General features: G+C 42.0%; 1 protein-coding gene across 1 annotated transcript; it reads left to right on the forward strand.

Moving 5' to 3' along the window:
* The first annotated feature begins 4,838 nt into the window (after window positions 1–4,838).
* psma1 (proteasome 20S subunit alpha 1) lies at window positions 4,839–15,068 on the forward strand. Its single transcript, XM_078414710.1, has 10 exons — window positions 4,839–4,937; window positions 7,404–7,448; window positions 9,561–9,662; window positions 10,886–10,989; window positions 11,839–11,927; window positions 12,110–12,180; window positions 12,412–12,541; window positions 12,635–12,714; window positions 14,100–14,204; window positions 14,834–15,068. The coding sequence occupies exons 1-10, from the start codon at window positions 4,935–4,937 to the stop codon at window positions 14,891–14,893; spliced, it is 789 nt and encodes a 262-aa protein (XP_078270836.1). The 5' UTR covers window positions 4,839–4,934; the 3' UTR covers window positions 14,894–15,068.
* Window positions 15,069–16,792: the final 1,724 nt, after the last annotated feature.

Here is a 16,792-nt window from a genome sequence, read left to right on the forward strand (position 1 = left end):
GCACATTGTCAACCCCACCCCGTCGGGCGGATTATGAATTAATCCCTCCAAGACGTAGGCGCGTTTGGGAAGGAAGGGACAGGGTTCGAAGATTAAGAGTGTAAACGTTTGGTTGGATTGTGAAGAAGTTCAGGAGACAAGGACAAATTAGAAACTGAAAGCTTATCATTGAGTAATTGAGCTGTAGATGATGAATACTAAATATCGTGGTTTAATCAATCAAAAGTACTGTTCAATTTCAACCTGGAAATTCAAAATCGATGAAAGAAACTCCAAATGTACTCCTTCCAAGCAATATAGAATGTACTTACCTAGCTTCCATGATGTTTACAATTTTATTAATGAGACCGACTATCTACTCGTTTATAATTGGAAACCCACACGTATTAACAATAATCTGGAATGCTTTAATGCACAAAATATTTAAACGCCGTTAAAAACTTAAAATAAACGAGGATTGTCACTCGACATCAATTTGTTTCAAACAGTAAGATTCGATCGATGTCAAATTTTCGATTAAATTGTGCACATGTGTAGAGTTATAGATTCTATTTATGTTCGGCTGATTTCGGAACCGATTATGTACTCCCAGGCAGGAGGGCAGGAGAAATCACAGAGGGGGAGCAGCGAGAGAGCATGTTGCTAAACTCTCGTCGAAGAGAGGAGAACTTCTTCAAAGTGGACATACCTTGAGGAGAAATCGCAGTGGAGCAACAGGTAGTGTAAGAAAATAACTGCAGATGCTGGTACAAATCGAAGGTATTTATTCACAAAATGCTGGAGTAACTCACCAGGTCAGGCAGCATCTCAGGAAAGAAGGAATGGGTAACGTTTCGGGTCGAAACCCTTCTTCAGACTAAAGAAGGGTCTCGACCCGAAACGTCACCCATTCCTTCTCTCCTGACTGAAGAAGGGTCTCGACCCGAAACGTCACCCATTCCTTCTCTCCTGAGATGCTGCCTAACCTGCTGAGTTACTCCAGCATTTTGTGAATATCAGTCTGAATAAGGGTCTCGACCCGAAACGTCACCCATTCCTTCTTTCTTGGGATGCTGCCTGACCTGCTGAGTTACTCCAGCATTTTGTGAATATATACCTTCGATTTGTACCAGCATCTGCAGTTATTTTATTACACTTATGTACTCCCAGGCAATCATGTTATCTTACGTGAAACCACGAATAGTACGTTATCCGAAATTCACGTAAAATATGTGCCGATGTTGGATGATCAAGTTCATCCCCACGATTTTGATTACCAAGGGATGGTGTTGGTTTTCGATATCTACATGATACGCAATTCAAGAAATGTCACTATGGTCAACATCTAAAAAAACGCGAAGTTCGGATATCAAATTGATTTTTTAAAATGACAAATGGTTTAAGATAGTATGTTTTTTTAATGAAGTGTGGGGTGGGAAAATATACCCCCTCTCTATCCCCCGGTCTCATTGCAACCTATGTACTGCATTCGTGTCTGGTACTATCTGGCGCCGCCCGGAGGACTACAACGTTGTTCTGTTCAGAAGTTGGTGGTGTAGCGGGAGCGACTTTGCACACCCATTCTGTTGCGCACGTTTAACTTGGCAACCTCTTCAAGGTTGAACGGGTCAAGGTGCTTTTTTAAAAAATTGGCACCCGCTCCGCGGCCAACACTTGCTTAGCAAAACCAGAGTACTGTACTTAACTAGAAGATAGACACAAAAAGCTGGAGTAACTCAGCTGGTCAGACAACACCTCTGGATAAAAGGAATAGGTGGCGTTTCGTGTCGAGACCCTTCTTCAAACCTATTCTTTTTCTCCAGAGATGTCGTCTGACCCGTTGAGTTACTCCAGCTTTTTGTGTCTCTCTTCGTTTTAAATCAGCATCTGCAGTTCCTTCCTACACATACTATACCTGGGGCGTACTAATGTCCCAAAGCCTGGCGTCATCATTATTATATTGTCTGTCGCCTCACCTCACACTGTTGCATCTGACGTGAACACCTCAATGTTTAGGTCAGTGAGAAAGAGTTAGTTGTTCATTAGTTCGTCACCCGATTTTTCTTTCAGGGTTGGGTAAATATCGCACCAGAAGGTTTGTGCGAGATGCTCGTCATTTTCCAAATGCCAGATTTGGATTTTTTAATTATACTGGGATGTAATGAAATTCCTTGTTCACATAAAGCTCACAGAGTAAACGGTATACAAACAGTAACGACAAATAAAATAATAAATACAACGATGAGTGCAAAAGGGCAGAATAGTGCAAAATTGCGCTGTAATCTGAAGTTGTGCCAAAAGCACAAAACAGAAAATACTTGCACACTAGTATTCTGAATACTACAAAATAACCAAATGAGGAAGAGTTACGAGTAAGAGCGCACGGCAGCACCTCTCGGAAGGGGGTGTTCAAGAGGTGGGAACAAGGAACTGCAGATGCTAGTTTACAAAAAATGACACAAAGTGCTGGAATAACTCTGGGTCAGGTAGCATCTCTGGAGAACATGGGTAGGTGATAATTTGGGTCAGGACCCTTTTCAGGCTGGTCCATCTGAAGAAGGGTCCTGACAAGGAACATAACGTATCCGTTTTTCAGGGATGCTGCCTGACCCGTGTATTACTCAAGTTCTTTTTTTGGTGATAAAATAGTGAGTGGATCAGCAATCGGGCAGACATGGGGGAGAAGCTGTTCTTAAGTCCGCGCATCTAAGCTTTTAGGCTCCTGCATCTTCTTCCAGAAGGTCGAAGAGAGAAAAGGGAATGGCCAGGGTGACAGGCATCCACGATGATACTTCCAGTCTTCCTGATGCCACGCACTGTGTAGATGGAGTGGATTGAAGGAAATGATGAGCCTGTGATGGATTGGGCTGTGTTCATCACTCTCTGCAAGTTCACAGGCCAAGTTCACAGTAGTTGTCATACCAGGTTGAGATGCATCCATCAGAATACTCGCTGTGGCCCAGGTTGTATAGCTGGATCAGGTGAGCCAGGGATGAGCAGTGTTTCAGTGAAGCAAAGAGCCCAGCAGTCCCTGGTCTCATTTTCAAACAGCAGCCTTACTCTGTTTATTTGTTCTCAAATAAGTGACCTGAGCCAAATATATGCTGGGGAAGTTGGGAGCTGATATCCCCATCATATCAGCTGACTTGCTTTCCCTGCTTCCCAATCCCCCAACATCCTCCCATTTCCAACTGCAGTGCATTCATGGTTTGTATTCAAAGCTTTGCTAATAGCGTCTAGTCCAATAAAGATGAGTAGCTCTCGAGTCAAGGGTGTTTATTCCAAAAGCTGCATTCATTTTCATGCTATCAGTGAGCAATATTGTACTTCAGCAATCTGTAGTAGGTCTGTATTGTTAGGTCATGCTGCAATAATGTAATATTCATGTTCCTAAGAAACATTGGATTATAAAATAAGTTATAACACAATGTGCTATTATATATATTACTGCTTGCTAAAAATACTAAAGGCTATATGTTACACTGTTTAAGTGTATTATTGCACAAATCAATAAAAGTGACTGCTTATTAATTTTAATGGCCACCTGCAAGTAGTTTTATTCTTAAGAGACAATGACATCCGATTACTGTGTGGAGGTTACATGGAAACCGTTTTTCCCCATTTGAGACTGTTTTTTCATACAAGACAGTTTATTTTCTTGTCAATTACAAAAGCAACTCTTTAATGCCCAAATTATAATCAGTTGTTCACATACCCAACACAAGACTCCTGAAAGGTAATTCAATTCCCATTTCTGCCATTAGAATATATTATCAAGTGGACAAGAGGAAAAGATTCAAGGACATTTTCCAAACTTCCCTGACTAAACTCAATATCCCCACTCTCAGCAGGATTGGCATGGAACTCTGGGCTAGACAAAGACCAGTGTCAAAGGTGGAAGGACCACACCATCACCCAATGACCCACCCAGCCAGTCAGTCAAGAGTCTCTTGTTCAGTCCAACCCGGATCACCCTGCACTCTAGCCAGGATCACCCTCCATCTTCGACCCTCCAGTCCATTGACCCTCCAGCTCCGGTCACCTGCCACACTGGGTCACCTTCTACCCCAGGTCACCCAACAGACCAATGACCCCCCCCCCACCCACCATGGCTCACCCCCCAGCCCAATGACCCCTCCCCCCACCCTGGCTCACCCACCAGCCCAATGATGGCCCACCTCGCACCCTGGCTCACCCCCCAGCCCAATGACCCCCCCCCCCCACCCTGGCTCACCCACCAGCCCAATGATGGCCCACCTCGCACCATGGCTCACCCCCCAGCCCAATGACCCACCCCCACCCTTGCTCACCCACCAGCCCAATGACCCCCCCAGCCTGGCTCACCCACCAGCCCAATGACCCCTCCCCCCACCCTGGCTCACCCCCCAGCCCAAAGACCCCTCCCCCACACTGGCTCAACCACCAGCCCAATGATGGCCCACCCCGCACCCTGGCTCACACCCCCCCCCCCCAGCCCAATGAACCCCCCCCCCACCCTTGCTCACCCACCAGCCCAATGACCCCCCACCACCCTGGCTCACCCACCAGCCCAATGACCCCCCACCCTGGCTCACCCACCAGCTCAATGACCCCCCCCCAACCCTGGCTCACCCACCAGCTCAATGACCCCACCCTGGCTCACCCTCCAGCCCAATTACCCCCCACCCTGGCTCACTCTTCAGCACGATGATGACCGACCCCTCACCCTGGCTCACCCTCCAGCCCAATGACCCCCCACCCTGGCTCACCCCCCAGCCCAATGGACCCCCCCACCCTGGCTCACCCACCAGCTCATTGACCCCACCCCCCACACACACATAGGCTCACCCTCCAGCCTCCGCAGGGGAGAAGCTGGAGCCGATCGATGATGCAGTTCCATTAATCGCCCTGGTCGGCGCAGTCGGGTTAATCCATCGAGGAGCCGGTGGCTGGGAGCGAGAGGAAGCGGCGGCGCGATGGTGAGGATCGGGGAGCGGGTCCGCGGGCGGGAGCCGGCAGCCGGTCACAACCCCGGGGCCAGCGCCAGGCTCGGTGCGGAGAGCAGGTCACCGCGTCCTCCTTGTCCTCCTTGTCCTCGGCGCGGCCACGGCCTTGTGCCGAGTCACGCTGCGGGCCGGGGTCGGAGCCGGAACCAAGGCCGGGGCCGCGGGGCCTCCGCACTCGGGGCCCAGCACCGGCCGCTGATCCCCGGGCCCGGCACCGGCCGCTAATCCCTGCCCGGGGCCAGCACCGGCGGCCTTGATAGAGCCACCCAGACTGGAAACAGGCCCTTCGGCCCAACCCGTCCATGTTGCCCAACATGCCCCAGCACCACCGGCCCATATCCCTCCAGCCCGTGGTGCTATCCATGTATCTGTCCAAGTGTCTTTTCAATCCTTGTTAATTGTCTCCGACCGTGCGGCGTGAAGTAGTTGTCCCTGGAGTAGTTATTTTACTCATTTTATAATTTAAACTCCGCTAGCCGAGTCTGCATTCATCGTTCAGTGTAGTGAGAAAATGAAACCTCGTTTTTTACTCAGGATTTGTTGCATCATGTGTCTAACTGTGAAGTTTGTGTAACCTACCACTGAAGTATCTCTGCTTCACCAGTTAATTTCTTTCAGCAAGTCTGGCAGCATCTCACATTGATCGGTGACATCTCCTATCCATGTCCTCCACAGATGCTGCGTGACTGCTCAACATTCCAGCATCTTTTTTGCTCAACATTCCAGCATCTGCGGTTCCTTATGATTTCTGTAGAAACAAAGAACTGCAGATGTTGGCTTACCCAGGAAAGACACAAAGTGCTGGAGTAACTCAGCGGGTCAGCCAGCATCCCTAGACAGGTGACGTTTTGTGTCAGGACCCTTCTGAAACAGCATCCATGTTCTCCAGAGATGCTGCCTGACCCGCTGAATTACTCCAGTACTTTGTGCCTTTCCTTGTGATTCCTGTTGTGTTTGAGACCAAAGCAACCTCTAAGTGGTGCATGGTATTCCAAAGGGATAAATGCCGTTTACCTACAGTAAAAAAAATTGTGATTAAGTGGAACATTGTCCATTTTCAGCAAAAATATCTGCTCCTCATTGAAACTGTATCCTGGTTGATAATTAGTTTATCTGAAAATTGAACTTTTGACAATCAAGTTTAAAGTAAGGAGCATTTTGGTGTCCAACAACACTCTCTGAAGTGGTGCCTTAAAGATCCTCAAGGAGGAAGTGTAGCAGCCATGGGGTGTAGTGCAAATGATCAGGGGAATTTAAAGTCTCTTTCTTCAATCATATCTGAAAATTCCTCCCGAGTCTAAACCAGGAAGGGAAAAAAAATCAATGGTAATTTATCTGCTGAAAGTGAAAGTGGAATAAGCATTAATGGAAGTAGAAAGAAAGTTGGTTTAATTCTTTAAACATCGCACAATTAGGTTCTGAAGAATTATTTTAAAGGTAATCTTTCAATGCTGGATCAGTTAGTTGTACAGCAGTAATTAAAACGTTTTGCACTTTTTAGAAATTCGCTTACACCAGCCCCACATTTTTCTTGGCTGTTTAATGGGTAACTTGCGGCTAATTCCAGCAAATTACCAGCCATTGTTGAACCTGTTGACTCGGTCCCAGTGTAATAAATCATGTAGAAGACCAAGGCAAATCATCATTCCAAATTCAGGTTTTGTACTCCCCTGTTTAATTGTGCACATTCAAGCGATCAGTGGATATGCAGCAAAGGCAGGAACATAGTGCCAAACTGGATGATCGGCCATGGTTATGTTGAATGATGAAGAAGGCCTGAAGGGTTGGGAAACCTCATCCCTGCGACATCTTTTCTCAAGTGTCGATGCTTTATGGTGAAAACTTTGTTGGATATGTCATTATTAACACCAATCATGGTCCAATCTGCACTTACATTTACGTTTTATCTTCCTCTGAAAGGCTAATTTACTGTTCAGTGTCGATCCGTAGTTAGAGTTTATCCTGAATGAACTAAAGTGAAGTAAAATAATCCGCTGGATACTTTACCGTTTTTCTTCAGAATTATGTTAACCCTCAACTTGCATTTACTTCAAAAAGAGAGTTAAAGATTGCATCCTGCCATCAGTACTGCAGATTTTGGTAAATCCAACTATGGATTGGGCTGCATGTCAAATTATACACTTCCTTTCAGAATCTGATTGCATTTCCACACATTTTACTTTCGTTAATGGGATAAAGATAGTGTGCCACATTCAGATTCCAGACTTGTTATCTCTTTCAGCAGTAGGAATTTGTAAATTGTAATACCATTAGAATATGATTATTGTCGAATATAAACTGGAAACTTTCAATATCTGTTAAGAATGTTAATGATCACGATAAAAGATCCTTAAATAGGTGATAATTGCACAAAAAATATTAATTTGTTCTTTCTTGCAATTCTTGCATACAAATCTAACATTTGCTTTTTAATTATAGTTCCGTAACCAGTATGATAACGATGTCACAGTTTGGAGCCCACAGGTAAGAAAAGTTGCCTTCCATTTTATCACTTTTTATAATGAATTCCAATTGTTATAAACACACATAAAATGATAAATTGCTCACATCATTCCATTGTGATGTACTGAAGAAAACTTACTTTTGTCCTCTGGCATTTTGCCAAAGGTTTGTAGTGGATAATGGGGCAAAATTTAAAGGAGATGTGCGGGGCAAGTTTTTAAATACAAAAAGTGATGGGTGCCTGGAATGTTCTGCTGGCCGGGGTGGTGGTGGAAGCGGATACAATTGTGGGGTTTCAGAGGCTTTTGGATAGGCACGTGGCTCTGCAGGGAATGGAGGGATATAGATCATGTACGGGCAGAAGTGTTTCGTTTAACTTGGCATCATGTTCAGCACAGACATTGTGGGCGTCAGGGGCTGTTCCTGTGCTGTACCGTTCTATGTTCTAATAGATGCTTTATAATATCTTCACTGAACAGAGACATTGCAAGTTGGGCAAGATGGATCAGATTTATTTAATAGAATCATAAGCATAGAATCATGCAGTGTAACAGTGTAACATAGAAACAGGCCGGACTTGCCCACACCAACTAACATGCCCACATCTAATCAGTATTTATTTGAAGAAATATTAGAGAGGATTTGTATTTTTTAATATCATGTTCAATATGTATTTAAGTAATTATACTAAGTCTGCAGCACAGAAAATCTTCTTGACCCTGCCAACTGTTGGCAGTTATTTGCTCCATGCCAACCTCTTTTAAACTGACAATGGGCAGCATGGTGGAACAGCTGTAGAGTTACTGCCTTACAGTACCACAGACCCAGGTTCGATCCTGACTATAGGCACTGTAACAGGTACTTTCTACTGAGTTTGTACATTCTCCCTGTGACCGCGTGTTTTTTCTGGGTGACCCGATCTCCTCCCACATCTCAAAGACATGCAGGTTTGTAGGTTAATTGGCTTTGATTAAAAATTGTAAATTGTCCCTAGTGGGTACGATAGTTCTAGTGTATGGGGATCGCTGGTCAGCACGGACTCAGTGGGCTGAAGGGCATGTTTCTGTGCTGCATCTCTAAAACTAAAAAACAATAAATATTTCTGTTCCTTGTGGTTATGTGTGTTTTAAGTGTTTCCTTCAAACACTTGTATTTGCTTTTGGGATGTGGATGTGGGGGAATTGCAGCATTATCGTTTCCCTTGAAGGGTGGGAGGGGAGGCTGTTGAGTAGTCTTCCTGCTCGCTTATGCCATTTTTTAAACTTCCTAAATAATTCCTAAACAAGTTCAATCTGAGTTGACAAAAGAATGGTGTGGCTTTTAGCTGCAGTGAAGTTCAAGCTTTGATCGTAGATGATGAGATTATATTAGTGGAAGTAAATATCCTTTGTAACCTGGAGGATACAGGGTTGAAAACTCTGCTTGGAATCATCTATGATGCTGAGATTGTGTTCATCCTAATGGCAATGGTCAGAGGGGGGGGCTATCATTGACTACGAATTTGTGTTATGGCCTAAAGTCATTAGCTTCATGTTCATTGTGGGGAATTGCGGTTCACCCGAGAATGCAGACACAGAGGCCTGACCATAGAGAGGTTGAGTAGAGTAAGGTGGCATCAGCTGGTGTCATGCATTTGGATGGAGTTCCCTTGGGCCATGTAGATGTGAAATGATTTCACAATAGCCAACAATAGTCCTGTGGTTTCCCCAGCAGAAACAATGCAGTGTCAGTACGATTGGATGCACCAGAAAGTACAAGACTGCCACGAGGTAAGGGTAGGAACAAATGGCTGAACAATGTGGGATATATATGGAAGAAGGATTGCGTAAATGACTAAATCGGGGTTGAAGAATGAGCAAGGATTGTAAGCCATGGAAACACAGGATGCAATTTCTCAATGAAGGCCTCGTTGTGATAAGGAACTAAATGAAGCATTTTATATGTGTTTTAGAATGCCTCCAAGGATTTAGAATGTGACGCAGTGTACCTAGAAATAAGATTATTCATTTTATTTCAACGTGCTCAAGTTGAGATTGGAGAATTCTAAAGTTGGTGCCAGTAATGTTTCAGAATGTTGAGAATCAACGATAGTGCAAACTTGTTATTCAAGGACACGACATTTTGTTCTTTCAGGGGCGTATACATCAGATTGAATATGCTATGGAGGCAGTGAAACAAGGCTCAGCCACCGTGGGGCTAAAGTCCAAAACGCATGCAGTTCTCGTAGCTTTGAAGGTAAGATTGTGGGGAGCATAATAGTCTTGAGTAGTCTTCCTGCTCCCTTATGCCATTTTTTAAACTTCCTAAATAATTCCACTCTGTTTTAAACTATCCCGTGAAACCTAAAAAAATCAGAAGTGAGAAAATGGTTTTGCATCAAAGATCGTGATTGGTATTGATTGTCAAGGGAATCAAAGTTTAAACTAAAATAGAAAAGTGACAGTTGTTAATCTTGTATATTTAGAGCACGGAAGTACAGTGTTTCTGATCCACACGAAGATCGATCTGCTCACAAGATTTTGGGTAACCCTGTCCACAACTACATCAATGCACTGTGCTTTCAGGGCATGGCTTGTTTTATTCAGACTAGTGACCTACTCCCAAATGTTAAAATGATCAACTTACAGATGTGAATTTGATTAAAATAAATATAATGCTGAACCCTTGATAGGATCATGATACTTTAATAATGTAATAAAGAATAAAATGTTCTTTATTCTCTCACTTTCTACTTTCCCGGTTACCCCCACCCACCTCTTCCCATCTTTTGATGATTACAATGCATTATGAACAGCATGTTTCAAGTGTGCGTTCTGAACGTGTGAACCTGGGGAGAGTGTGTCAAGCCGGCACTTTTCCAGCAGAGATCACTGGAGAGGAATCCAAACTGAAGACCTGGTGAACATTACCATTCTTGCCTGAGAGATTGAAACAAGTTTAAAAATCAAACCATTACATGGGTTAAGGGCCCTATTTAGACTTTTGATCAATGAAACCGAGACTGCATCATGGAGTGCATTTGTCCTTCAATTCTTATTTCTTGACTAGAAGGTTGGAATATTGTGGATTTCAGGTGATTTTTAGGGTGCGGTCCATTCGTGATTCTACTCTTATTAGATCATTGGCGTTAAAATAATCAGCATTTGTTATGAAATTCCTGTACATGAACAAAACCTTATTCCTCAGAGGAACTGTTAACTTTAAGAAGTGAGGGGACAATCAGATTTCATAATAACAGCTATAGAATAACAGCATAATAATAACTCTGGATTCTCTGGGAGGGAAGGGAACTTTTTCATGTTCCAAGAATTTTTGGATTTGTAACAGTCTGCATCCATAGTTCTCTGCATCATTCCTTGCTAACCACCAGTGTTTCTCAAATCTCTCCAATCATTTCTCTTTCCTTTTATCATATAAGTCTGCATGAAATTACCTTGCAATCACCATTTGCTTTGCAGAGAGCTCAGTCAGAATTGGCTGCTCACCAAAAGAAGGTGCTCCATGTTGACAATCATATTGGCATCTCCATTGCTGGTCTCACAGCTGATGCTCGGCTACTATGGTGAGTGTTGTGCATTTGGCCGGAGTGTTTGTAGTTTGTGGAGTTGCAATCATTATTTTGTCATGATGTTAAAAGATACAATATTAATCATAAATGTGTTAAAATACGGTTTGTCGCTCTTCCTGAAATGGGGCGCAAAGCAATTATTTCAAGTTCCATGATCAAAATTAAGCTAGATTTAAAAATGAATTAAAAAATGCTGTAAACTCTGCCAGGGAGCTGCTGTAGAAAAATAAACTGATAACATTTCAGGTGAAAGACCCTCCAATAGAGCTTGCAATTAAATCATGAACATTAAAAGTGGAACAACATATTCTAAAAATTATCTTGCTTCATGCCATTATTTTGTTCACTTTGCAGTCTTAAACTACAAATAATTTCTCATCAGACAATTAATTATGTTATCATACTGCAAAAGGATTAGCTATCTATCTTTTGTTTAGAATAGACTCGGAGAAATGTTGTGAATAAGAAAGTAGAGGGTCTCGCCTATTATTTGATCAAACTTGATGTATTTTAAGATCTACATTGATTTGTGGCCTGTCTTTTTATCCTCGTATCTCAATTTTTTTTTTGCTCAGCGAAATTTATCAATTTGACTGCTTTCTTGTTTTTCTCAAGAATCTTTGGTGACTTTTACTTTGTGCAGTGGCAAAAAGTGGAGATTCACCACAGTGAAATTGAGAATGTGGGAGATGAGGGGATAAAGAATGTAAAACAATGTCCAGTCACTGCATGGCTGTCTTTCAAACAATTGCAAATTGTTGTTCTTACTAGTGCTTCTTTTCTTTGTTTATTTCTTCATCTGTATTCGTAAATTGTAATATTTTAATCCCTCATTTACTGCAGCAACTTCATGCGTCAGGAATGTTTGGATTCCAGGTTTGTGTTTGACAGACCACTGCCCGTGTCCCGTCTTGTAAGCCTGATTGGAAGCAGTATCCTTGAAATAAAATCAAGCCTTTACGTCCATTTAGTCTGTTTAAACAACTTTTCTTTGTTACATCAATAGCTGGACTTAAGTTCTGTTGAACTTTAAAGGTACTGCTGGTGTAAGTTGAAATCAGTGTCTCTGAATTAATGTGAAATACATTGTCTGAGCAATTCCTTAATTATTCAGAAACTCAAATTCCAACCCAGCGATATGGACGGAGACCTTATGGTGTGGGATTGCTCATTGCTGGTTATGATGTAAGTGACAATAATAACTATCCTCCTTGTAATTAAGCAACGGTGTATATGTGAAGCAATTTGATTGATTTTGGGTCTGAGTGAGACTTGATTATGTTGCTGAGTGAAAGAGATCTTTTTATTTAAAATATTGTCGTGTGTGGGGAAACAGCTGAAACCGTCACGGTGCATCGGAAAGTTCCTACTTTATTAACTTGTGTGATTGAACAAACCTTTACTTTTTGCTTCAAGGAAATCGGCCCTCACATTTTCCAGACATGCCCGTCTGCTAACTACTTCGATTGTAAGGCCATGTCAATTGGTGCTCGTTCACAGTCTGCTCGAACCTACCTAGAGAGAAACATGGAAGCATTCCAGGACTGTAAGTGTGGGGGAAAAAAAAAAGTTGTTTTTTTCTGAGGCGTTTGTGTTTTTATTCACCACTGTCCTTTCTTCTTTCTCACATACTCACCAGGTAACTTGAACGAATTGGTTAAACATGGTCTGCAAGCCTTGAGGGAAACACTCCCTGCTGATCAGAATCTTGCTACAAAGGTATTACTTTTATTTATTGCAACATGCTGTAATAGAGTGCCGTGCAATTCCACATTAGTATACAAGGAGCTTTGATTTATGCTCCACTGAAAGCACTGGAATAGAATGGCAAGGTCAATATATAACAATGAAAGCCTTGACTTTCATACACTTTTTTTCACTTTGAGCACCAGGCTTGTGCAGAGCGGCAATTATTGTTTTCCCTCTTGCCGTGGGGAAACAACACCTTGTACTGTGCTTCATTTTGGTCATCTGCAAAAACCTTTCCAAAGAAAGGAATGACCTTATCAGCAACGCCTTTTCTCCTGAGATGTTGCCTGTAAAAGTGTACATCAGTGTTCATGACAAAATACAATCTGCCCTTGAGAGTAACATGGATTTCTTTCTGCAGTTTTTAGTTGAACATGATTGTTTTATATCAGTGACACAGCTGGCATCCTGGTGCCATCGCAACAACCTGGAGCTCAATGCTCTCGACAGTGGAATTGATTGTAGACTTTGGGAGAGCTCCCCCTTCCCTCCCCCCACTCACTATCAACAACACCACACTCACATCTGTGGAGTCATTTTAGTTCCTTGGAACCATCATCTCCAGGGACCTTAAATGGGGGGTCACCATCGACTCCACAGTCAAAAAGGCCCAATAGAGGATGTACTCCCAGCGGCAACTGAAGAAACACAATCTGCCACAGGCAATGATGGTCCAGTTTTATATTGCCATCATAGAGTCTGTCCTCACCTTCTCCATCATGGTCTGGTTTGGCTCAGCCACCAAGCACGACATCCGGAGGCCGCAACGGATCGTTCGATCAGCCGAGAAGGTTGTTGGCTGCAACCTTCCCCTCATTGACGAACTGTACACTGCAAGGGCCAGGAAGCGAGCGGGCAAGATCATCTCTGACCCCTCTCACACTGGCCACAAATTCTGAAGTCCTTCCCTCTGGAAGGCGACTCCGGACTGTCAAAGCAGCCACAGCCAGACATAAAAACAGCTTTTTTCCATGAACAGTAGCTCTACTCAATAGCCAAAAGTCTGTAGCCTCCTTTTGCTCTGGTATTTTATTTTTCACATGTTTAAGTTGTAATGTTTTATTTTTAATTGTCTACTGTTTATCGTGTTGTTATCCTTGCAAGTAAAGCACCAAGGCAAATTCCTTGTATGTATACATACTTGGCTAATAAAATGTATTCAATTCAATTCAATTTATTACACTTCTGAACTAACTTTTTGCACTAAAGCATGTAAAATATTTATAGGTGCGAATTTATGAACACTGAATTGAATTGAAAAACTCTGCAATTTTCATTTGGTGTTGGATTTTGCTCAAGATGATTGTTAAAGTTGTGCTGCATTACCTAAATATTGAACATTTACTTTCCTTCAGAACGTCTCGATTGGAATTGTGGGTAAGGACATTGATTTCACAATTTACGATGATGATGACGTTGCACCATTTTTGGAAGGTTTAGAAGAAAGACCTCAGAGAAAGGTATGCACAGAAAATGATGGCAATGATACACACTAAGAACTCATTTATAGGCATCCATTAAACTGTTTTGCTTAGCAGTACTGTCTTTGGTCAGTTAGTGGCAGATGCCTGCACAAACCTGCTTCCTTCACAAACTGCAACACAGATAAGTTTTACACCTTTTGCAACTTCCCAACATTTTTACAATGATATATGGTTAGAGTTTAGCAGAAACCAAATATTTTGCATGGAATATTGCTGGAGTTTCTTTTAGCTAATATAACACTGCATCTCATCACAAAACACGTGTTAGTTTCAGGACTATTTTGTGTTCAATTATATGGGCCTACAGAATTTTCTTGAAATGGATAAGAATTCTTGGTCCGTTCATTGAAGCCAGCCTTCAGACATCAACAGTGTGTCACATATTGTCGGCTCAAACATATTTGAACTTTCCACAAGTTCCACAAGGTCTATGTTATGTTAATTTATAACTTTAAATTTCAAAGTGATCAATTTTACTCTAATATTTAGTGGTGAACTTGATCATTACTTTAAATTTTATTTTCTACTGCTGAAATGTATAATTTCAAGTTTGCAACTTGGTGCAGACTTTTTTATTTTTCTAATATTTAAAAAATGTCTTATAGGTAGCTCCATCTGAAGATGCCCCTTCTACTGAAAAAGCAGAAGAACCAATGGAACATTAATCCACTGATCTATATTGGTCTCTGTAATTGTATTTGCAGCACTGAAAAGGCAATGCTTTTGAGAAACTTATATTTCAATAAAATGGAGATAAACAATATTGTAATTGTTTTTTTCCGATAAAGATTTTGTTACCTATCAATGTAAACCATCTGTAAAACCAATAAACTCACAAATCACCAAAATTTGCAAGCTTATTATTTGGGGCTTAATATCTGATGTTTGGTTGCACAATTAATGCCATTGAAGTTACCTTTCATTTACTTCCAAGACCTCAAGTATGCGTGAGAGTTGAGCGGTTCTAATAGCAAGAATGCTTAATGACAATTCAGTTGAATAATGCACTTTTCTTTGAGTTAGCTGATTTCAAGTGGGATAGGAATAATGTGGGCAGAATTGACTTTTGCGTTTCAAGGTCATGTCAGACTGCATTGCATTTTAATCCTTGACTATCAGTCGGTGCGCTAAGATGAAAGTTGTATCTTTGGACAATACCAGGTTTGGCTCACTGTTGAACAACACTGAACAGGAATATATTATTTATCTGTGCCATTGTTCTGACCAACTTGTTCTGGAGCTAACAAAATCAAATTTGGGGCCACTATTTTGCTCCACAGCACTATATATTGCCTCCAACTCTTAAAACCTGAAGTAGCTTATATTAATGGAATTGCTTCATACTCTAGCAACTGTCTTTAATGGAATTTTCCATAACCCATTTTTGTTACTTTCAGTGATGAATTAAAAGCGATCATCTCTCATTGCGGATTGCACCCCGAGTAAACCATCTTCCCTATTATCTGTAAAAACACGTTTAAGATCTCTGTTAAATCTCGCTTTAGCATTTCTCGTGTCACACTGAGGATTCTTGTTTCTCCTCTGAGATAGCTTCCATCATTGTTACCATCCTAGTGCTAGGGACCAACATGTGTCTTAAACGCTCCAAGTGAACGAGCTAAGACTGGAAGGTTATATGCAATGTAGAATCAAATATCAACGTACAGCAAGAATCTATAAGATTAATAATGATTGAGTATTAATCCACAACTGAAAATACAATTGCTGCCAAAACAAATACATATATCTATAAAGTCGGGCTATGTTCTATGTTTGTCTGGTAGTGTTACTCAGTGGTAATGAGATAAGCTCTTGCATTATAAAAATAATGACTTGTGCCTATTTCTCCCTTCCCCTTCCACCTGCATTCTGTCCTCTAGCTTCACAGTTCACAACTCTTCAATCCTTTTGTCTCACACCTGTATTTTCATCTTTGTCCAACTATCTGCATATCATCTACATCCCCCATCACCTACATCCACCAATCACTAGCCTTTGTCCTGCTCCTCTCTACCATTTTTTTCCCCGTCCTTCCACCACAATCAGTCTGAAGAAGGGTCCCAACCAGACATGGTTACCTATCCATGTTCTCCAGAGATGCTGAATTACTCCAGTGCTTTGTGTCTTTTTCTATAAACCCGCAACTGCAGTTCCTTGTTTCTATTTGTGCAATTAAGGTTGGGTGTATGAGCTTTTGTGCAAATACAGTGCCCTCCATAATGTTTGGGACAAAGACCCATCATTTATTTATTTGCCTCTGTGCTCCACAATTTGAGATCTGTAATAGAAAAAATCACATGTGGTTAAAGTGCACATTGTCAGATTTTAATAAAGGCCATTTTTATACATTTTGGTTTCACCATGTAGAAATTACAGCTGTGTTTATACATAGTCCCCCCATTTCAGGGCACCATAATGTTTGGGACACATGGCTTCACAGGCATTTGTAATTGCTCAGGTGTGTTTAAATGCCTCCCTCAGCACCTAGTCTTTCCATCACTGTTGGAAACTCTTATTGCTCAACATGGGGACCAAAGTTGTGCCAATGAAAGTCAAAGAAGCCA

The sequence above is a fragment of the Rhinoraja longicauda genome, chromosome 18 (assembly GCF_053455715.1).
Source record: "Rhinoraja longicauda isolate Sanriku21f chromosome 18, sRhiLon1.1, whole genome shotgun sequence".
NCBI classification, from domain to species: domain Eukaryota; kingdom Metazoa; phylum Chordata; class Chondrichthyes; order Rajiformes; family Arhynchobatidae; genus Rhinoraja; species Rhinoraja longicauda.

Bases quoted from the DNA above. Each gene is read 5' to 3' on its own strand.
- psma1 (XM_078414710.1), top strand. The intron at 12,715-14,099 runs GTATTACTTTTA...ACTTTCCTTCAG, and splicing joins ATCAGAATCTTGCTACAAAG to AACGTCTCGATTGGAATTGT. The intron at 14,205-14,833 runs GTATGCACAGAA...AATGTCTTATAG, and splicing joins AAGAAAGACCTCAGAGAAAG to GTAGCTCCATCTGAAGATGC.